Here is a 24,331-nt window from a genome sequence, read left to right as displayed (position 1 = left end):
AAAATCAGTACTTGGGCCTGCTAGTGAAGGCAAGGGGGCTGGACTCATGAACTTTCAAGGTCCCTTCCAGTTCTAGGAGATAATGAAGATATCCTAATTAGTATTATTAAGCCAGCCACATCCAGTCCCTATTCAAGCCCAAATTAATGGTGTTAAATTTGCAAATGAATTTTAGTTCTGCAATTTCTCTTTGAAGTCTGTTTTTGAAGTTTTTTTGTTGAAGGATGGCTACTTTTAAATGTTATAGAATAGCTGGGGAGATTGAAGTGTTCTCCTAATGGCTTTTGTATGTTATCATTCCTGATGTCTCATTTGTGTCCATTTATTCTTTTACGTAGAGACTGTCCAGTTTGGCCAATGTACAATATGTGGCCTCCATAGACACATAAGAAATTATCACCGTGTTCACCAAATAAAACATTTACTTAACACTAATGTTTAACATTTAGCATCCTGTGAATGATTGGCCAGTCCCAGGATCGGTAGGAGAGATTTCACTCAAGACATAGGCATCCAACGTTATTGACAGACACACCCAAGCATTTCGTAATAAGAGATGGAAAATTAGACTTACACTCTCTTCACAATCCCTCTGATTCCTCTATAGAAAGGAATACTTCTGCTCTGTCACAGGAAAGCTGGTTGTCTCAGGGGGTTGTGGCTTTTGAGTGTTGTCTCAGGGGGTTGTGGCTTCTGCAGCCGTTATCTGCCAGATCTGAGGTGGTTAGCTGCTTGTTCATTGCTGCTGCTAAGGTAGCTTGCTGGCAGGCAGTTGCTCATTGCTATGGCAACCTTAGAATTCTGCCGCTGCTGCTGCTTTTCCAGGTAGCTGCTGCTTCTTGCAGGTATCTTGCAGCTTCCGTTCTCTACAAAACCCTACAAGTTCAGCCTGTTGGCCTTATATACTGGTTGCTCTCTCAGGATCAGCCAATCAGCTTTCAGAAATTAGCATATTTCTAGATCCTGTGCTCCAAAGTGCTTGGTGTCATCTACAAATTTTATAAGCATACTCTCCACTTCATTTATGAAAATATCAAATAGTGCTGGACCCAGATTGACCCCTGCAGAATCCCACTAGATACGCTCTTTCATTTTGACAGCCAAACATCGGTAACTACTCTTGGAGTATGGTCTTTCAAAAGCACCCATATTATAGTCATTTCATCTAGGCCACATTTCCCCAGTTTGCTTATGAGACTGTCACATAGGACTGTGTCAAAAGCCTTATTAACACCAAGATATATCATGTCTATTGCTTCCCCGAATCCACTAGGCCAGTTACCCTGACAAAGAAGGAAATGGGGTTGGTTTGGAATGATTTCGTCTTGACAAATCCATGCTTTCTAGTCCTTATAACCCTAGGTGCTTACAAACTGATTGTTTAATAATTTGTTCCAGTATGTTTCCAGGTATCAAAGGGAGGCCGACTAATCTGTATGTCCCCGGGTCCTCTTTGTTCCCCTTTTTAAACATAGATACTATCTTGTTAATGGATGTGAAGATATTTTTCTTCTAGGATTTCAGAAGAGAACTGCTGTATAGCACCTGGTTTGTTAAGGCAACAAATGCTGAGCCAGGAACCAATGGTTAAAATTTGTCCCCGACCATTTCTTGTTTCTCTAGACAAGACATTTTAGCAAATTTTAGAATGCCTTGGTGCTCAACACCGTGAAACAACCCTTTCTCCTCCACAAAGTGCTTTATGCCCATTATCTCACCCAGACTCACTACGGCCAGGAGTTAGAGAAGTGTCCCTCTTCCCATCGGACAGATTGGGACCCCAAGGTACATAGAAGGGAGATGACCTACCCCAGGTCACACAGCAAGGCGATGGCAGAGCCAGGAGAAAAGCCAACAGTTCTCACTCTTGCTCTAACCAACAGACAACAAACCCTGCAGAGGCAGGGATAGAGCCGAGGAATTGAGATGGTGGGAAATTTTTCATTGAAACAGTTTTCTGTTGGAAAATCCCATTAAGATTAAATAAATATGTTTTTTGAAATCATAAATCAATTTGGATGAAAATTCTTTGCAAAAAAATATTTTTGCAAAACAAAAGCATCTCCTATTTGTCACATACTGTTACATTGTCTCATCGCACATAAAGAGGAGACACTTGGATCTAAAAAAAACCTAGATGAGATGATTCGGTCTGGGCTAAGTAGTTGCTCCTCTTAATGATTTAAAAATAATAAAATACAAATAAAATAGGATATTTCAGCTATTATACAGCAGAACTCCGTTTATTGAATCTAATTGGAACTGGGGCCAGATCAGATAATCAAAAATTCAGCTAAACTGGAGAATAGGAAGGTGTGAGACTTCAGCGCCATCTTGTGGCCACAGGAGAAATCACCTGGACCTGAGTGCTTTGGTTATTCAGTTAATATGGAAAGCCAGATAATGGAGGGTTGGATAAACGGGGTTCTACTGCATTACGTCATAATCTGCCATGACTCAATATGATAAGACATCTCATATTATACACTGCTACTAGTGACACTCTCAAATGGATCTTCACAGCTTCCCAACCTCCACTCACCATGAGGTAGGTATAAGAGGATTGTTATCCTTAATTGACAAAGGGAGAAACAAAGGCCTGGTCTACACTAGGACTTTAATTCGGATTTAGCTGCGTTAATCCGAATTAACCCTTCACCCGTCCACACTACAGAGCCAGTTAATTCGAATTAAAGGGCACTTAAAATCGATTTCTGTACTCCACCTCGACGAGCGGAGTAACGCCTAAATCGATTTTGTTAATTCGAATTAGGGTTAGTGTGGCCGCACACCACCGAATTACTGTGTTTAAGTTAATGGGGTAGTGTGGCCGCACACCACCGAATTAATGTGGTTAAAAACCGAATTAAGGTGCTTAGTGTGGCCGCGCACAATCGAATTTATACAACCTGTTTCCCAAATTCGAATTATCTAAATTCGGATTAATCCTGTAGTGTAGACATACCCTAAGGCTGAGAAAAGTGAAGGGACTTATCTTATGTCACACTGCCAGTGGCAGAGTTGGAAATAGTCCTGACTTTGAAACTAACCATAAATCTTGAATTTCATATACTGAATGACCAGAATAAAGTGATCTCAAATGAGATTCAGATCAACAACTGTTCACAGTTATTATTCAGCAAGTATTTTAGAGGAACTAGAATATTAAAGAGAATCATGAACTGCTCAGAGACAATTAATGAGAGAAGCAGCAAAATTCATCAAGCATCTGATTGATTATGACTTATTTGCTTGATCTTAAAAGAGAACAACAAAGTCCTGAGTCTCCTCCTGTCACTAGACCCCTAGTTCAGCCAATCACTGTTGAGATTCTGAGGGGCAGGAGGCTGAGGGTTCTCACCAGCTGGCCCAAACGATGGCCATGGCCACCAGTGGGGATCACTGTCAGAGCACTCTTCCAGCCCTGGCTCTTTCTGAGGGCCTCCCATAATGAGGGCTGGAGAGCAACCCCCTTCTTGCCAGTGGCGGGAAGGAAGAAAGGAAAAGGGAAACCAAAAGAGACAAACCCCAGTGTTCCCAGTGCTTCTAAAGGACAATGGCCTATGTGGGGGGGAAAATTCTCCCACCTTCACCTGGTGTTTTCCATGCTAGCCAGCACCAGATGGATCAGGCTGAATAGCTACCAGACTTCTCTGAGGCTCTTACCTTCTCAACAGGGACGTCTGTTTTCTAGCAAAATTAGTAGTGGGAAAGGGAAAACTCCGAAGGGGCTCCTCCTCGTGCTCACGTACGTGCACCTGAATTCTCTCTCAGTCCTCAAGGAGAGACCTTGAGAAGGAGACATGCTGCAGCAAAGCCACGGGACTCTCTGAGATTGCCGCTTCCCTGCAGCCTGTCCTGCCTGACCATTGTCAGAGTCTCTCTGTGAGGTCACCACCTCCCGTACTATTTTGACCAATAAGCTGAGGTCCTACAAAAAGCACTTGTGATGTCACTGCCCACATCCACCCTGCCCTGGAGGGCTCACATCTTGCCCCTAGCCAGCCCCTTTGGATGTTTGAGCTGCTCCCCCTGCATCAACCCACTCACTCGCTGTTAGTTCTGGGGATCAAGCAGGCTACACAAGAAAACATCAGAAGCTGCTCAATATACCACACTCAGTTTTTCAGAGACTTGTACACTTTAAGACCAGAAGAGACTGTCAGATCATCTAATCTGACCCCCTGCATATCACAGGCCTCCGTTATACCACAGGAGCTAGTTTTTGACCAAAGCACACTCTAGAAAGGCATTTAGTCTTCTCTGGAAGACATCAAGAGATGTAAAACCACCACTTCCCTTGGTAATTTTTAAGAAACTGATGCATTGAGGGGAAGAGAATTGACCTCAAGGCCACACTTGAGTCTTAATACATATATGCACAATAGAACTGCACTAAGGTTGTACAAGCAATCTTAATACTGGTGTTTCCTAACATTTAAAGGCCTGGTCTACACAGCGTTCTTTGTACGTATATAGCTATTTTGGGTAGGGATGCATTAATTTATTTATTTTTAACCTAAATAGTTGTCCCAGCACAACCTCTAGTGTGGACACAGATACATCCTTTATAAAAATGCCATACACCAATATATAGCTTATTCCCCTCCCTGTACTAAAATAGCTATACTGGTATAAAGCACCTTTACGCTGACATGACTGTGTCCATACTAGGGGGATTGTACCACTTTAACTAAACTAGTAGAGCTCAAGCAGCACAACTTTCTAATGGGAACAAGCCCCTGCTCACCAACACTCATGCACCTTTATGTTGAATTAAAACAAAAAAGGTCAAGCTCATAAGAGAAAGGAGACATTGCCTCCCACAGGAAAAATGACACTCAGATACTTCGCCCTCAGACACTATGGTGATGGGGACCAACTGAAAAACCTAGATAAATCGCTCCCATATTCCGTGTAGAATAATGAATGTCAGTGCAGAGAGGTCATGGGATTGCTGGTCTCTTTAAGGGGAGTCAAGGCCCAGGCTACGTGTGGGAAGCTAATTTAAAAGGGAAAAGAGCCCATGTAGGCAGTTGATTGTCTATCAAGTACCTGGCCCTGACCAGAGGCCATCAGGACTCAGTTGCAAGGAGGTGCTCTTGGGGACATGAGCTCTCTGTAGCTGCAGGAGAAGGAGACCTACAGCCTGTTAAACTCTAAGCTGTCAGGTAAAATGATGCATAGAAAGGGCACAGCTTTAGCCCCCAGCTCAGCCAATCAGCATTGAGACTCTGAGGGGCAGGAAGCAGAGGGTTCTCACCAGCTGGCCCAAAGGATGGCCAAGGTCACCAGTGGGGATCACGGTCAGAGCACTCTTCCAGTCCCAGCTCTTTGTGAGGGCCTCCCACAATGAGGGCTGGAGAGCAACCCCCTCTTTGCCAGTGGAGGGAGGGAAGCAGAGAAAAGGGAAACCAAAAAAGACAAACCCCAGTGTCCCAACTGATTCTAAAGGACAAAGGTCTAGGTGGGAAAAAAATTCTCCCACTTTAACTTAGTGTTTTCGATGTCTAGAATTTGGGGGGCACCAGATGGATCAGGCTGAATAGATACCAAACTTCTCTGAGGCTCTTACCTTCTCAACAGGGACATCTGTTTTCTAGCAAAATATGCACTGGGAAAGGAGAAAACTCCAAAGATGCTTTTCCTTGCACCCATGTACGTGAACCTGAATTCTCTCAGTCCTCAAGGAGAGGCCTCAAGAAGGAGATGCACTGCAGCAAAGCCATGAGGGTCTCTGAGATTGCCCCTACCTGTAGCCTGTCCTGCCTAGCCGTTGTCAGGCTCTCTCTGTGAGGTCACCACCTCCCAACCTCCTTTGACCAATAAGCTAAGATCCTACAAAAGGCCCTTGTGATGTCACTGCCACACCCACCCCACCCTGCAGGGCTAATGTCCTGCCCCTGTCCAGCCCCTTTGTATGTTTGAGCTGCTCCCCCTGTATCACTCCACTCATTCATTGTTACTTCTGGGGATCAAGCAGGCTACCCATGAAAACATCAGAGGCTGCTCAATGTGACACTCAGTTTTTCAGAGATTTGTAGACTTTACGGCCAGAGGAGACCGTTAGCTGATCTAATCTGACTCTCTGCATATCTCAGGCCTCCTGTATAGCACAGGAGCTAGTTTTTGACCAAAGCACACCCCAGAAAGGCATCTAATCTTCATTGGAAGACATCAGGAGATGGAGAAACCATTACTTCCTTTCGTAGGTTGGAGGAAATTGATACAGTGAGGGGAAGGGAATTGACCCCATGGCCACACTTGTGAGTCTGTATCATAATAATATGCACAATGGAACTGCACTAAGGTTGTACAAGCCGCCTTAATTCTGGTGTTTCCTAATGTTTAGAGGCCTGGTCTACACACAGTTTTTCGTACTTATAACACTATTTTGGGTAGGGCTGCATTAATTTATTTTTACGTAAATAGTTGTCCCAGCACAACTTCTAGTGTGGACACAGTAATACCTTCATAAAAGTTCCTTACACCGATATAGCTTATTCTAGCTGCACTGAAATAGCTATACTGGTATAAAGCACCTTTACACTGATATGACAGTGTCCATACTACTTTAACTATACTAGTAGAATTCAAGCAGTACAGCTTTCTATTGGAAACAAGTTCCTGCTCAGCAACACTCATGCACCTTTATGTTGAATTAAAACAAAAAAGTCAGGCTCTTGTTAAGAAGAGAGATTGGCTCCCCACAGGAAAAATGACATTTAGATACTATGGTGATGGGGACCCACTGAAAACCTAGATAAATAGCTCCCGTGTTCCATGTAGACTAATGAATGGAAGTGCAGAGGGTTGCTGGTTCCTTTAAGAGGAGCCAGGGCCCAGGTTACGTGTGGGAAGCTAATTTAAAAGGAAAGAGCCCATGTAGACAGTTGATTGTCTATTAAGCACCTGACTCTGATCAAAGGCCATCAGGACTCAGTTGCAAGGAGATGCCCTTGGGGACAGGAGCTCTCTGTTACTGCAGGAGAAGGAGCGCTACAGTCCATTAACCTCTCTAAGCTGTCAGATAAAATGGAGTAGAAAGGGGCCAGCTTTAGCGCCGAGCTCAGCCAATCAGCATTGAGACTCCAAGGGGCTGGAAGCTGAAGGTTTTCACCAGTAAGTCAAGTCATCAGAAGATCTGATAATTAAACAAACATATCATGGATGGATTAGCTTTGGCTGTAATACTAGCATTTAGATACATCATTTAGAAGCACAATAATGTATTCACTTCAAAGGACTTAGAATAACCTACTGAATTGTATTCACTATAGTTAGTTTATGTTGCTTTCCGGAGTTGAAGGGCACCGTTCCTCTTCTTTTTTGTGGTTTAAATTAAAAGGTCAGTCAGCCCAAGTTTTAAAAAGCTGTAGTCCTGGTTGCTTTAGCCTATTTGTCATCCTTCTCTGAAATTGTATTTTGGAATGATTCATTCCCTAGAGATATTATGATCATTTTTCAGCTACAACCACTATTCATTCATTTTCTCTGGAGACTTCTTGGTTCACTTTCAGCCTACCAAGTACACATGTAAGATCCCTTTTCAAAGAGGCATGTATCACTGAAATTCTTCTGCTGGCTTTTCACCTACTAATTGGAAGCAGGGAACTAGTTCTCTTTTTTCAAACAAAGCCACAATTTTTAAATCTTCCTTGAGTTTAGCTGTGGTTATAGAACCATATAGTGTTGTGACAAAGTTCCTCCTCTGTCTTGGTGGGTTCGGCACTTTCTGGCAGATTTGCTCACCTCAGAGGTTCACGGCAGTCCTCAGTTTGGCTCCTTTTGTTAGTGGCACAAACCTGCCATTCACTCAGCTAACCTCATCACGGCCAGCATGGGGAAAAGGAGAAGAATAATTCCCGCAGTCTCTGCTGGCCCACCTAATGGGTCAGGGGATAGGCCTGAGACCTTCCCTTCTGGTGGGACTCACAGTCCAGGTCAACTCCTCTTATATCAAACAGGGGGTTGAGGGAACCCGGGTCCGCCCTCTACTCCAGGTTCCAGCCCAGGGCCCTGTGGATTGCAGCTGTCTTCAGTGTCTCCTGTAACAGCTGCGTGACAGCGACAACTCCCTGGGCTACTTCCCCATGGCCTCCTCCCAACACCTTTGTCCTCACCACCGGACCTTCCTCCCGATGTCTAATAATGCTTGTACTCCTCAGTCCTCCAGCAGTACGCTTTCTCAGCTTCTTGCGCACCTCTTGCTCCCAGCTCCTTGCACACATCTCACTAACTGAAGTGAGGTCCTTTTTAAAACCAGTTGCCCTGATTAGTCTGCCTCTCCTAATTGATTCTAGTAGCTTCTTAATTGGCTCCAGGTGTCCTAATTAGCCTGCTTAATTGGTTCCAGCAATTTCCTGATTGTTCAGCCCAATATTTTCTCAGGGAAAAGAGACCTGCTTAATCTGGAGCTAATATATCTATTTTCTATCACTCTCCTGTAGCCAGGGCTGGCTCTAAGAAGTGCGGGGCCCGATTCAAATACCCGCCGCCGCCGGGTATTTGAACTCGCTCCGGGTCTTCTGCGGCACTGAAGGACATGCCACCGAAGACCCGGAGCGAGTGAAGGACCCGCCGCCGAAGTGCCGCTGAAGACCCGGACCACCACCGGGTGACTAAAAATTAGAAAGGTAGGCGCTCTTCTTTAGGGCGTGGGGCCCTCTTAGGCGCGGGGCCCGATTAGGGGGAATCAGCCTAAAGCCAGCCCTGCCTGTAGCCATCTGGCCTGACCCTGTCACAGCGCATAAATTGTGAGCGGTAGCAAATTGTGTCACATTTTGCTAACTCGACCAGAGAATGGAAAAGGTGAGAGGTAGCAAATTGTGACAGGGCAGCAAGAGAGATCATCCATAGGTGTCAGTAGCTGCTCCTGGTAGCAAACTCTGTCAGTAGTGGTTTTTGATATTACACCCTGGCACCTGGCAGGAGGTGATGGTTTTCAAACTGTGGGGTTTCCCCCCCACCCCCCATGGAGGCACACCCCCCAGTTTGAAAACTGTGCTAAATGGAAAGCAGAAATCTGGTGGGGTACATACCCCCACATGCCCCCATGCGTTGCCTCTGGGGGGCACAAATATGCTTTCTTGCTCTGGGCACTAAAATGCTCTCGTCATATGCACTTACATCACACTGATTGACAGACTTCACTTATGCACCAGCCATGGGAGGTTGAAATCTGTACATGTACCTAACAGTCATCACATAAACATGAGGGTGCAAATCCCAGAGAAGTCCTCTCATCATTAAATTGGTGAAAGAACCCTCTCCTGCACAGCAATTCTTTCCATGTTACACAGACTAACAGTCCAGGTCATGTCAGACAACACAACAGCAAGGTTTTATATCAACAGACAGGCGCACGTTCACCCCCCTTTTGCCAAGAAGCTGTTAGTCTCTGGAACTGGTGCAGTCATCACCAAATCACACAAATCCACATGGACCAGCTCAGCAGGCAATTCACAAGTAACCATGAACGGACCATTAAGGCTACAATTCTGCACATGGGTTTTCCACAGTAAACCAATTCACTATAGACTGGAACAAGAAGCACCAAATGTTCCATTCAATGGGGGAAGAGGGGTGGTGTCTGAGCCAAAATTCTCTGGCAGATGTTTTCCTCATCTTGTAGATTCCAGGGATAACTCATGCTTGTCTACCAACCCTGTTTATACTGAGGGTCTTGAGGAGACTCAGGACTCATCAATAATGATCATGCTAGCACCAGCTTGTCCTGCAGTTCTTGTACTCAGACCTGATTTACCTGTCAACTTAGCCCCCAATATCACATTACCTGCCTTAGCCAATGTGATCTCCCAGAATGAAGATCAGATGCTTCATCTGGACTCAGCATTGTTGCATTTGACAACATGGATAGCAACATGGCTACCACAACACTGCAAACAACATGGATAGTGGCTAGTTATCTACTATTGATAGGAGCTGCTCAGCTGAAGTCCACTATATATTAGTGCACAATAGGTAGGACTCTACTAGGCTGTCCTATATAACTAAATGGAAGAAGTCCTCTCTTTGGACAAAACATCACCACTTGTCTCCCTTAGAGACTCCAAATTCCTGTTATTTTGGACTATCTGCTATCCCTCAAGAATTCAGGGTGATCAGTCAGCTCCATAAGGGTAACTTTATCAGCAATACCAGTACATCATCAGGATTACACCATCTGATCCCTCCCTACAGTTTCTAGTTTTCTCAAGGGCCTCATTCATGTGTTTCCCCCAGTTCAAGAGTCCCCTCTTCCTTGGAATATTAATATAGTTTTTAGCCAGGTTAATGGGCCCTCTTCTTGAGCCCCTTCCAATGTGCTCATTGCTATATCTGCCAACGAAGACAGCCTTTTTAGTAGTTAGAACTTCAACCTAAAAGGTACAAGAAATACAGGCACTTCTGGCTGATCCACCTTACATCCTGTTCCATAAGGACAAGTTGATCTCATAGGTCTCACCCTAAGTTTTTACCTAAGATTGTTTTGAATTTTCATTTAAATAGATGATTCACCTGCATGTTTTCTTTCCCTAGCCCCATTCCAAACTGGGGGCAGAGGAGAGAAACTGCACATCCTTGAGGTAGTTACAGCTCTTTTGTGTTACCTTGACAGCATATTGTCCTTCGGAAACTGCCCTATGTTGTTAGTAGCATTTGCAGATACAGTAAAAGGCCAGGCAGCATTTACCCAAAGACTGTCTAAATGGGTTTCTAGTTGCATTAAATCATGCTAGATTGCATTCACGCAAGCTGGTTAGAGCCGACTCCACCAGGGCTCAGGCAGCCTCTGTAGCAAGAGGCATACCCATTGCAGAAATCTGCAGAACAGCTATATAGGGATCAGTCCACACTTTCACCCAACACTATTCCCTCTACAAAACCTCCATATCTAACAGCTGCTTTGGCAGAGCAATCACTGAACAGGCCCAACCTCCTGATTATGAGGTCACTGTTTGCTAGTCACCAGAAGTGGAATACATGTGGACAGGCACTAGTTAGTTACCCAACAATAACTGTGGTTCTTCGAGACGTGTTGGCCATGTGTATTTCACAATCCAACCTCCTTCCCCCCTCCTGCAATCTTGTAATACCTGGATTCTGCATTGGTAAAGGAACTGAGCAATGGTGGGGCCCACTCCATTTATACCTTCAGGTGGGGTGTTGGGATGGGCAAGGGCACTGGTATGGCCCCAACTGGCACTTCTGGCCAAAATAATCCAATTGTGTGGATTTCGGGCTAGAATTCAGGTGGACAATTACCCCAAAACAAATTACCTAAGACCCTAAATACATCCATGGTCAATTACCCACTATGTAACAGAGGCATGTCAGATGTTCAAGAGGTTTTTGAGAGAGGTTTTTTGTCCAGAAAGCTTGTCTAGATCTGGAATTGATGCCCTTCATTAGTAATTTGCAACTTCCTTGGGAAATTGTATTAATTCATATTATGATAGAGTACTGTGCTGGTAGTGTCTTTTGGCCCTAGTGATTAATACAAGTGACCATGAATAGACTGGTCGCCATGGGAATTTTTTTTTTTTTTAAATGTTCACAAGTCAAACAGTGATTTGTAGACTTAAAAATTCCAAGCACTTCTACAATTTTGACGTCACTTACATCTTTATGTAGCTAGGAAAGCCCCATGTCCAGGGTTCCTTTTAAATAATGAAAAACATCTCCTCAAACTCAAATGGATTAAGGGGGAAGTGGTGCCAATCAACTGTGGCTAGGATCATGACCTCAAGTTGTGAAAGAGGTTACCCCCCCCTTAAAAACAAAACATTCCCCTCTCCCCCCGCAAAAAATGTTTCAAATGAAGCTGAAATTGTGACTAACAGCTTCAACACTGGGTTCTAGAATAGTAGAAGCTTCATTTCTCCAGTGGAATGCACTAGTACTCCCCCAAGTCTCAGAAATATCCTTTTTGCAAGGCAAATTCACTAGGATTTTGCAAAGTGAACCTGAATTTGGCCATTAGTGTTTAAGCCTAGCTTAACAGTTTTAAAAGCATGCAGTATAAGTTCCTTAATAAATAATTCCTTAAGATGTAAAATATTTCAATTTCCACTCAGTCAAATTAGGTAGACGTGGTATATCTTGACTTTAGTAAAGCTTTTGATACGGTCTCGTGTGACTTTTTCATAAACAAACTAGGGAAATGCCACCCAGATGGTGTTACTATAAGATGGGTGCAAGATCCTGTTGGAGAAAAACAGAGTTCTCACTTTTTTGGTTGGGTGCGGCAAATCAGATACTTTATTATCTCTAGCAATTGCGTGGAAGGAGAGAGCTGAACAAGTCTCTCAACAGGTAAACAATTACAGCAAGCATTTATACCTTTGTTACAGACAATAATGTGCAACAGCTGCATTTTGTTTATACATAGGTCATCCTGATATCTTATTTTTCTCACTTATTTAGACTCTAGTCTACATTCCATATTATCTACATAAGGTCGCAACAACTTCTCACACTGTTCTTTCCCATTCGCCTCACACAATCTTCGCTTCTACAAATCTCGCGTTATTAGGGTTACAGTTAGCCTGACTCTTGCTAACAGAAGAGACTGTTTGCATTGAAATCCCCTTCCAATCCCTGTCAGGCCTTGCTCTACTTCCACAATCCCGACGGGGGTGAAGAGTTGCCCAGACCTCCCTCGCACCCAGTCCTATCCTTTCCTTTGTGGGAGGTTGGAGACCGACCTAGCACCATCTTTTGGGGCTTCTTGGTCAGAGCCACGGATGGGGACTGGTGCCGGCCAGTGGATGGTCCTGGTGGGGTACTGCATACCGAGGTCACGGTGCTTGGCACCAAGTTGGAGCACTGCTCCAGTGCCAGGGTGAGAGCTGACTCCGTAAGTAGCGCTCCAACGAGTATCGCGCTCCTTAGTCCTTGGTTTGAAGGACTTGCAAATTTTGCATTTTCACTAATGTGCCCTTCGCCCAAGCAACACAGACAACTGCTGTGTGGATCACTAATGGGCATGGGCCTCTTGCAGCAATCACAGGGCTTAAAGCCTGAGGATCGGGGCATGCCTCGTTCAGGACCTATAAAGCCTCTAACTATAGCTAAGGGATTTACAAATACTAACAAAACTATATACACTATAATACAAGAATTAACTAGTTCGTACGAACGAGCAACAACAGCACTAGCTGAAGCAGCAACAGTTCCAGCACTGTCACTGGCCGCAAGAAGGAACTGAGGGTGGGGGGAGCTGGCGGCGCCCTATATACCGTGGCATGTGCGCACCACTCCAGGGGGTGCTGGAGCCGGTCCCCTATGAATACTGCTGTGGGAAAAACTTCTAGCACCGGTGCATGTGATGAGCCCACCCAAGTTGAATGGACATGAGCAAGCACTCAAAGAAGAAATTGGGTTTATTTAGTCTGGAAAAGAGAAGACAGAGGGGACATGATAACAGTTCTCAAATATGTGAAAGGTTGTTACAAGGAAGATGAAGAAAAAAAAATGTCTTAACCTCTGAGGATAGGACAAGAAGCAATGGGCTTAAATTGCAGCAAGGGAGGTTTAGGTTGGACATTAGGAAAAACTTCTTGTCAGGGTGGTTAAGCACTGGAATAAATTGCCCAGGGAGGTTGTGGAATCTTCGTCATTGGAGATTTTTAAGAGCAGGTTAGACAAACACAGTCAGGGATGGTCTAGATAATACTTAAGTCCTGCCACAAGTGCAGAGCACTGGACTAGATGACCTCTCAAGGTCCCTTCCAGTCCTATGATTCTATGACTACCCCAAAACCCCTCATGAAATAAAGAGATTCAAACTCAAATATGCTTCATTCTTTCTATTTATTACATGTTAGAAATATTAACATCTCATGGTATCCGGTTTATCATCTAAATCCAGTCATAACCAACAAAAGAAAAATGTTAACCATGTTTCAAAATGAGCACTCTTACATTCATTTTCTCCCCTGTAACTTAAAGAAAAAATTGTTCAGCTGTACTAAATTCTTACGTTTGACTATTTGAAAAAAGGCATTAAAAATCTGCTTTAACAAGCAATTATACTGGTTTGTTAATCAAATGTATGTTGGCAGTTGTAACCACAATCAAGCCCACAGGTTGTTTTACTAATTTTCCCTGCTATCCAAAACTGTCTTTTTGGTTACTTTTATTTTTATATCTGGATATGTATGCAAGTTTGTTCATCTAAGTTTAATAAAAAAAGAAATTTAGGGTTTGCTGTTTGAGAAAGTTCCTGCATTGTTTTCCTTATAACCCTCCTATGAATCCAAATAACTTCCTTCAGTTATATTTCAGAATCCTACTTAGCTAGAGGTCTAAATTGAGGTCTCTGTTTAATTCCACTTAAGCTGAAAAAGGTACAGAAACTCTTCATTCGATGGTGTGCATAAACATTACACTCCATATATAGCAAAAATATCTTTTATTTATAATTTACATTTCCACAAGTGAAAATTGTACATTTTTTTTTTACATATACAATTCCATTCCGTTAAATTTGCACGCATCTACAGAACTTTCACACAATCGACACCTGAAACTGTGCAGGCAATAAGAAATTCAAATACAAAAATGTATTTATTAACCAAATAATAGCTGGGGCCCTGCCCCATGAGAACATTTTATTTATATAAAAAGTATTTGCCTTCTAGAGTCAACACAGCAGCTCTTCTGTTCTGTAAAAAAATCATACCTCTCAGTTTAGTTAAACTGGTTCACCCTTATCAGTTTCTGTTTTAATATCTGTAGACGCAGGTGTGCTCTCTTCCATACAAGTAGCAGGGGTGTCGACAGGTTCTTCTTTGACTTTAGGACTGTTACAGGGCTCCTGTATTTCTTGTTTGACAATGTTCAACATAATATTTAGTGGGTTTTCCACAGGGGTCTTGCTGGGAGATGGTGTACAATCAAATGATGATGTCTGCCAAATGAAAATTAAGAATAAATATAAAGTTTTACATATCACTAAGACAGTTATTTCCTTTGTGACTAAAGGAGAGGGAGAAAAGTTATAAATGTTGCTTTACAGGATGTGTTAATTTGGTTATTGAAAATGCAAGTTTCCCCCCTCACCAAGAGTCTAAGGCCTGGTCTACACTACGACTTTAATTCGGATTTAGCTGCGTTAATCCGAATTAACCCTTCACCCGTCCACACTACAGAGCCAGTTAATTCGAATTAAAGGGCACTTAAAATCGATTTCTGTACTCCACCTCGACGAGCGGTGGAGTAGCGCCAAAATCGATTTTGTTAATTCGAATTAGGGTTAGTGTGGCCGCACACCACCGAATTACTGTGGTTAAATTAATGGGGTAGTGTGGCCGCACACCACCGAATTAATGTGGTTAAAAACCGAATTAATGTGCTTAGTGTGGCCGCGCACAATCGAATTTATACAACCTGTTTCCCAAATTCGAATTATCTAAATTCGGATTAATCCCGTAGTGTAGACATACCCTTAGAGAGCTGGTTTGTTCTGTAACATTCTTACCTTAGCAAATATAGTTTAAAAACAAACCTAATGCTCCCTAAATTAAAATTATTACGTCAAACAAATAAGGGACAAATATGTAGTACAGTGGTTTTCAACCAGGGATCCACAGACTACGTCTAAGGAGTCTAAAAAAGATTGTCATTACCATATAACAGTGGTTTTCAACCTGTAATAAGCAGACCTCTGGGGTTCATAGACTATGTCTAAGATTTCCAAAGGGGTTTGCACATCCATTTGAAATTTTTTCAGGACTCCAAACGAAAGAAGGTTGAAAGCCACTGATTAGTATATTGCCATAAAGCACAGTATACTCCTCACTAACCCCAACACAACAATTTGATTTCCTATATTCATTCACAGTAAACAGCTAATGGAAGTTAGAAACTAAAAACACATCAGTATTAATTTACTCCAGCAAATTCTTCAGCTTTAAAAGCTTTAACCCCATATACTTGACCTATATATTCTACTTATGGCTTCTATTTACTGCTGTTTGACATGTAAGATGATATGTTATGTCACAACATCAGAGATAAGCAATAAGCTTCCCAGTTAGTTCTGAATTATAAATTTGCTATTACCATAATTCTTGCAGTTCCTTGTCTAGTCACATGTGACAGAAATGGGTAGCCTGCTCTGAATACATCCTCTAGTACAAAACTATAAATCTCTCAACACAAAAATCGACCTCACAATAAAATATTTGAGCAGAAATAAAAACAGAGATGCACTTGCCTTTTGGTAATCTTCATAACATGATGGATGGTAAATCTAAAAAAAGAAAAACCATGTGACTTCTCTACATATTTGAATACACAAATGCATATTTTATAGCAGTTGCACAGGTTATGAAATTAGGTTTGCAGAACAGTTTTGATTATGCACTTCATTGTCTCATCCCCTAGCTTCCCTAAACATTCACTTTTGAACTAAAGTCTTCCATGCTTAGCTTCTAATGCCCAAAGGTAATCTGAGCAAAATATATTTTGTCCTTAATACTGACCATAAATCTAATTTTTCAACCAAAACTTAATGGTAAAGTTATTAGACTGCATGTTCCACCAACGTAAGGCATAAAGGGCAAGGAATGCAGTTTAAGCAGTTAATTCTCAAGACCCCAACTTCACTTATTAGCACCCCTTCTCCACCTCAATTATCTCCCTTCCCCCATCCGGAGACTCAGATAGTTATAATGATTAATATAGGGTTGGTGTGACTTTCATATGTTCTAACTACATATAAATATAACTTAAGAACGGCCATACTGGGTCACGCTAAAGGTCCATCTAGCCCAGAATCCTGTCTTCCAACAGTGGCCAATGCCAGGTGCTTCAGAGGAAATGAACCGAACAGGTAATCATCAAGTGATTCCCTGTCATCCATTCCCAGCTTCTGGCAAACAGGCTCAGGACACCATCCCTGCTAATAGCCATTGATGGACCTATCCTCCAGGAACTTATCTAGTTCTTTTTTGAACCGTTATAGTCTTGGCCTTCACAACATCCTTTGACAAAGAGTTCCACAGGCTGACTGTGCAATGTGTGAAGAAATACTTCCTTTTGTTTGTTTTAAACCTGCTGCCTATTCATTTCATTTGGAGACCCCTATATTTCTTGTGTTATGAGTAAATAACACTTCATTATTTACTTTCTCCACACCAGTCAGGATTTTATACTCTCTTAGTCGTCTCTATTCCAAGCTGAAAACTCCCAGTCTTACTAATCTCTCCTCATATGGAAGCTGTTCCATACCCCCAATCATTTTTATTGCCCTTTTCTGTTCCTTTTCCAATTCCAATATATCTTTTTTGAGATGGGGCGAGCAGATCTGCACCTTGTATTAAAGATGTGGGCATACATTGGATTTATATAGAGGCAATATGATTTTCTGTCTTATTATCTATCTCTTTCCTAATGATTCCCAACATTTTGTTAGCTTTTTTGACTGCCGCTCCACACTGAGTGGATGTTTTCAGAGAACTATCCACAATGACCCCAAGATCTCTTTCTTGAGTGCTATCATTTTATATGTATAGTTGGGATTATGTTTTCCAATGTGCATTACTTTGTATTTATCAACATTGGATTTCATCTACCATTTTGTTGCCCAGTCACCCAGTTTTGTGAGATCCCTTTGTAACTCTTCGCAGTCTGCTTTGGACTTAACTATCTTGAATAGTTTTGTATCATCTGCAAATTTTGCCACCTCAATGTTTACTCCCCTTTTCCAGATCATTTATGAATATGTTGAACAGTTCTGGACATGGATTTATATCCTGGTGTAAGTGAGGTATGGTGTCAAAATATAAAGGTTGACTATGGATTTTTTTCATAATGTTAAGGAAAAATTATACGAAGAGCTGAACTATGTTAGTGGTTATTGTAAACTGGTTAAAAAATTGTATGTATAAGTTACTGAACTTATATCTACATGTATTTTATTTATGGTGCTGCTGCATGGTGTGCTGAAGTCAAATATATCTGTGCTAACATATCAGTCCTTTAAGGGTACCCCTTATGGTACTGACGTTTTGGTGCACCATGGAACCTAAAAAGCAGCAGAGTAAACTCTTCAAGAGTGAAGACAGACTGGGCTGCCCTCCACCACATGCCCCTTTGCACATTCATGCTATTTCCTCATCTACCCTGGCATTTAGTAACCCCAAATGTCACACATACAAAAGTAATATGCTCAGAATACCTTTTCCTCTACTCTAATAGCATTCTTTAGATGCCACTCTTCCTCTTCCTCGTCCCAATATTGTTCAAATTGCTCTTGGCAAATTTCACAGCTCTGAAAGATGGAAAAGACACAGCTATGTAAATTTACAAACATTTATATAACACTTTTGTGCTTACTAGTTTCTAGAGAAGCAGCTAACTACAGTTTACTAAGAAAGGGGGACTTTTTGACAATCAAGGTAAATATACTGGAATACCCTGGATTCCTATGTATGCACTGTAGAGTTAAAAGGGTAACATAAATGGACACTAATTACTTATTTAATTGCAATTTGCGAACTATGGACTAATTGTAACGGACAACTAGATTCCACATTCTCGATTAACTGTTAGCATCGCATGCAGTTACTACGTTTTCTAAATTAAAAAACGAAATCTCCAAGTTTAGAGAGGCTTTCATTCAGGGAAGGGATAGCCATCACAACAGTTTTCTGCAAATCCTGTATGTAGCCGGTAGCCAACTGTTATGAAATTCAAAAGTATTAGCTAATCCAGGTAACAAACTATTGTCCATCTTGCTATTTTGCCAATAAAAACAGCTCATATTTGATTACATAACTTCCCTCCCTAAATAGAATTCAGAGACGTCTGTCATGATTTTGTTGCTATTCGGTTAACCACTTAGGTACTTAGTTCTTACTCAGCCCTTAATAAAGCCTATTTCTATTGGCCTCAATGGGAATTTCTCTGAGTAAGGCCTGAACGAAAACACAAGTTAGAGAGCTTGTGATTTGGCCGACAGAGAATTTTTTCAGTTTGTTTGCCTCTATCATCTTTCCTACAGCAAGTCTGCTAAATACAAGCTTCAGCTTCCACACAGGTACATTTCTAACCTGTATTTGTTAGATACAAGGATGAAACTTTACAGTTTACATAAAATACTTAGGAATTAAAAAAAAGCTGTAAGATTGCTCAGAAATTAAACCATTCCCCCTATGTAAGCTAATCAAAGCTAATTAAATGTGTAAATTTACCTCATCCACTCCAGCTGGTCCAGCAGGAACACTTTGAAACTCTTTTTCTTTAGCAGCTTCTTGTGTCTTCAATACAACTTCTTCATGTACTTTTTCAAAGAACTGGCTCTTTGCACGTTCCTCTAGATCAGCTATTTCTTCAAATTCTATCCAGTCCTAAGGAAATTAACAAAAATAACATTCAAGCCTCTTTTCATTAATCATAACTTTTACGCATTTAAAATACAGTTCCCCAAATTTGATATTTGAGAAGGTGTGTGAGCATTTTTAATAAAAGATGTCAGTTTGACTGGACTGGAAACTGAAGCTCTCTCATTACAGATACAGCATGACAAGTTGCAATGCAAGTTTCCCAACACTGCTCCATTGTGCTTCAAGCCTGTTCTAAAGGCACCACTCTTCGGAGCGACAATGTAGTGTAACATCCATCCCCATTTTAATCATTGCTCTTTACTGAGACTATCAAAAAAGGTGTCAATGGTCTTAGACTATATTAGTTCCCCCTATACCTTTCTTTTATGTTTTTATAGCCACTGTCAGAAAAAAAGAGGAGGGAGAAATCTGAGAGGATTAATTACCAAAGGCCAAATTCTGTGCTGATTTACATTCCATGCAGCAGAACTGAATTCAGTGCAATTGCACAGGGAATAATTTTGCCTTCTATTCATTCAGGCACATACAGAGAAAGATGATATTGCATTACTTACTGTTAAACTGTAGTACCACCTTCTGTGAGTAACTTTTCTGCTAATGTCCTTTTCAGTGCGATTTTGTCGGTAATGCCAGTCCAAATGATCTGCATATACATCAGTCTGTGAAGTTGTAAACCTCATTCCACAGGAGTAACACTGAATACCAGTGTACAATCGATTTATAACACTATCATAACGTCTACAAGAGAAAAAAATTGTAAAGTCTTAACATTTACCAGAAAGTTTGTGACTGACCTAAAATGGATTCAAATTGCAAAACAATGATCTCTAGGTAACAATACATGAAAAGCATACTAGCACATAATGTTAGCCGTTTTAGATCTACTGGCTCCAGTGAGCTAAAAGCAACTTGATGTGAATGCTAAACATATTGGGCCCAAATCTGCAAACCTTTGTGCACACTGACAGTTCCATTGACTTCGATGTGCAATTAAAAAAATATGCATCTTGTCTAAGAATTAAATGTTTATAAATGTATTTCACACGGAAAGGTTTTTATGCAAATGATATGACATTAATGAATACAATGATGAAACTGACAGTTGTATCCCTTCTCCCTCCTTACTCTATTGCAGGGGTAGGCAACCTAGGGCACGAGTGCCAAAGGCAGCACGCGAGCTGATTTTCAGTGGCACTCACACTGTCTGGATCCTGGCCACCAGTCCAGGGGCTCTCCATTTCAATTTAATTTTAAATGAAGCTTCTTAAACATTTTAAAAGCCTGATTTACTTCACCTTCAATAATAGTTTAGTTATATATTATAGACTTATAGAAAGAAACCTTCTAAAAACATTAAAATGTATTACTGGCACGGGAAACCTTAAATTAGAGTGAATAAATGAAGATTCGACACACCACTCCTGAAAAGTTGCCAACCCCTGCTCTATCGTGGTGTCTCACAATCTTCTACAACTAAATTCTCAAGTTGTCTTGAAACAAAGACAATTAAACTATCAATATATTAGTGTCATGATTACCCATAGTGCACACTGAGCCCACATTAGTACACGTACTGTTTTAGTTCTTCAACTGTAAAGTTAGTGAGGTCTGGGATGTCTTGATCCTCACTCTGCTCTTGGTCATCCTCCTCCTCCTCAGGAGCTGGCTGGGTAGAAGTTTCATTCACTTCTAGAAAGCATAAATGGAAAACTGTCAGTTTCCCAAGATGTCATTCTGAAACAGTTCCACTTATTCAAACAATAAAATGAACATAACGCCAAATACAGCATTAACCAATTCAATCCGGTGCTGTAACAGCTTAAAACAAAGGTACACATTTTAATAACTAGGTCAACAATTTGAATTTGGGCAAGTGGTTTTTAACTGACTTCTCTAACTCATCCAAACCCTTGGTTTGGAAAGTAGTCTATGAAAGACACAAGCTAAAGCAATTTCAAACACTGACACATTTTTAAAAAATTGTTTTGATTAAAACAAACAACTTGGGGATGGCACCAAAGATAGACTGACTGATTTATTTGCAAGTCTGGCTATATTAGTCAGCTAAAATCTACAAAGTAAACTATTCAATAGTGGAAGTTTTAAAAGGAAGTTACCAAACATAACTCACTTCATCATGTGCACCAAGATGGTCACTCCCAAATTATGGGACATCATATAAAAACAAAAGCAAGTTCTTGGTTTTATATGTCATAAGAAAATCATTAAAACACATATTACATAGAAAATTAGAGTACTTGTATAGCAAGATTTTTACTGGGAGTTTTTCACTGCACTCTTGTGTTAAAATGGACAGTAAGAGCATAAATGCTATACATACGTGCTGAAGTGGAATCAGTAGTTTTTGACACTTTGAGGATTCCTGTTGAAAGCAGTTTAGAGAACAACTCATTTACATCAAGCTGGCCAAGGTGATTATCAGGATATGAAAGTGGAAGGGGCCCTAAGGGAAGAAAAACAGCAATGATACAATATTTCTGATGCATTCAAGAAAATCAAGCCTTAATATAGGTCATCCTGTTTATTTTAATGATACTCCTTTAAAATAATTTTTTTGAAAAGTCACTGCTTTAAAGAAAAGAGAAGTTGCTAAATACAGTTCTCGGTTGTTCATTTCTTACTCAACTATATTCCATTCTATACATCACCACCAAGAATATTTATCACCCACGCCACATGCTGAGAGAAAAGAGTAGCCCTCAGCCAGAAGCACCTCTATTTTGCCATTCTATTTATCTCATCTTTTTCCCTGCCCTCACTGCTCCCCCCATTTTTCAGCTTTTCATTTACCGAATTGTTTCCCTGTCTCTTCTCCTTTTGTTTTGTGCCTTCTTGGTCTTTTTTGTTAGCTTCCCTTTGCAGTCCCCTCCCTCCCCTCATAGTATTAAGATTTCAAAGTGCGGATCTGTCTGCCACCCAAGGTACAACCAGCCATACTTGCTCTACAGGTTTTTGGAATGTGTTATTTTCTTAGTCTGAATCTAGTAAATATTTACGCTTAATTATTTGACTTTGTTCATTTATTACATTCTGGAAGCCTTTAATTTTGCGCTCTGATGTGCAGGGATGAATTGCATAACTTGGCATATGCAAATCAGTCCTACTGTGTCTCCATTTGTCTTCTCATACCCACACAAAAGCAGACCATTTTCAGCATCATAGCATACCAAAAAACATGTGGTTACATAAACTAATCAGGACCAGGCCTGACTGATACTTGAATGGGAGACCTCTAAAAGAAATTCAAGTATTAAAGAAATTGTATTTATTAACAATTAAATGGCAATCTTTCTTGGGTTAGTACTGAATCAGGGCCACAGAATAGTGCTAAGTGGCAACATGCTGTTGAAAGTACTGTGGATCACCTGAGTAGCTAAATTCTGTGGTTTCTGATTAACAAAGTTTGAACACTAGTTTAAAATAGCCAGCACAAACTTTGTGTATATACCTGCTGGATTCTGAACAAAGCTTGCAGGATTTTGTGCAAGTACTGGTAAATACGTTTGTCCTTGACTGTAAGGTCCAGGTTGAGAAGATACAGATAGACCAGGAACCTGTAAAAGTAAAAAGTTATTTACTTATCTCATAGATATTTGAATTACAAAATCTTCTTACATTTTACTATTAACTCCTAAAGTGTCCCCAGTATAGAGCCATAGAAATGTAGGACTGGAAAGAACCTCGAGAGGTCATCTAGTCCAGTTCCCTGTCCTGAGGAAGGACTAAGTATTATCTAGACCATCCCTGACAGGTGTTTGTCTAACCTGTTCTTAAAAACATCCAATGACAGAGATTCCACAACCTCCCCACATAACTTGTTCCAGTGTTCAACTACCCTGATAATTTGGAAGTTTTTCATAATGTTTCAATTTAAATCTCCTTTGCTACAATTTAAGCCCATTATGCCAGTGGTCCCCAAACTTTCTACTTCACGCCCCACTCTTACCCCTGTTTGCCCCCCCACCCCTCGAGCCGGGGGCAGGAGTGAGACCATGGCTCCAGGAGGGGGGGAGGGGAGAGACACGGACAGGGGTAAGGGGGCTGAGGCTGAGGCCACAGCTGGGGGCGGGGCCGGGGCTGGTAGCCAGGGCGTGGGGCTGGCAGCCAGGGCCAGGAGTGGAGTTCAGTGGCACTCCCTCCCCGCACCCTATGGGGGCTAGCCCAGACCCCAGTTGCGCCCCCCCGAACATTCTGCTCCACAGTTTGGGATCCTCTGCATTATGCATTTACCTATTTATATCCATGAAGGGGGAATGTCGCGTACATTTTTGAAGGCTCCTTATAAATTGACAGCACAGTATTTCAAACTATATTTTTATTGCCAAGCATTGGAGGTGGGGGTGGGGGAGGACCTCCTAATGAAATGCACAAGTCCTTCCATGCTTACTTATTTAATAAGGGATATTTGTTTCTTTTAGCCATCAGGCCTGCACATTTTAAATTCATTTTCCAATACTGACACACCATTGCTTCTTTTAAATTGTTCCTTTTCACCCAAATTGGACTTTAAAATACAGGTGTGTATGCCTACCCATCTCATTTTCAAGTAAACTCCAATATGAAGTAAATATACTCAGATTTTTAGCTGAAAATGTAAATGGTACCAGTTATACTAAAAAATAATGGAATCCAGGATGTCTCCAAAAAAGCAATAAATGCTAGTGAATTTCAGAGGGGAAAGTAATTTTTATAATTACTTCTGCTATAAGAAGAACAGGAGTACTTGTGGCACCTTAGAGACTAACAAATTTATTAGAGCATAAGCTTTCGTGGGCTACAACCCACTTCTTCGGATGCTATCCCTCAATATACAAGTTAAGAGATTTACTGGGTCTTTTTACCCCAAAGTATTCCAAAAAGTTAACCCCAAACAGGACAGGATTTACAGATCTGAAAATATTCTAGCTCAGAAAGGAAAGAGGAGAAAAAAGCAGTTACTGGTGTAATGAGGT

General features: G+C 41.4%; 1 protein-coding gene across 1 annotated transcript in view; it reads right to left on the bottom strand.

Annotated features, from left to right (window-relative positions):
• Positions 1-13,799: 13,799 nt before the first annotated feature.
• Positions 13,800-24,331, bottom strand: part of PCF11 (PCF11 cleavage and polyadenylation factor subunit) — a 30,003-nt gene continuing 19,471 nt past the window's right edge. The window contains exons 9-16 of the mRNA XM_024216477.2: positions 22,828-22,933; positions 21,700-21,822; positions 20,933-21,047; positions 19,913-20,096; positions 19,206-19,361; positions 18,191-18,283; positions 16,226-16,261; positions 13,800-14,917 (exon numbers count right to left, since the gene is read on the bottom strand). Coding sequence (XP_024072245.1) covers positions 14,702-14,917; positions 16,226-16,261; positions 18,191-18,283; positions 19,206-19,361; positions 19,913-20,096; positions 20,933-21,047; positions 21,700-21,822; positions 22,828-22,933 — 1,029 coding nt within the window. The 3' untranslated portion in view covers positions 13,800-14,701. The remainder of the gene's footprint in view (positions 14,918-16,225; positions 16,262-18,190; positions 18,284-19,205; positions 19,362-19,912; positions 20,097-20,932; positions 21,048-21,699; positions 21,823-22,827; positions 22,934-24,331) is intronic.

The sequence above is a fragment of the Terrapene carolina genome, unplaced genomic scaffold (genome assembly GCF_002925995.2).
Source record: "Terrapene carolina triunguis isolate 2854851 unplaced genomic scaffold, T_m_triunguis-2.0 Scaffold97, whole genome shotgun sequence".
NCBI lineage: Eukaryota > Metazoa > Chordata > Testudines > Emydidae > Terrapene > Terrapene triunguis.
This window is presented reverse-complemented; position numbering and strand designations above follow the sequence as displayed.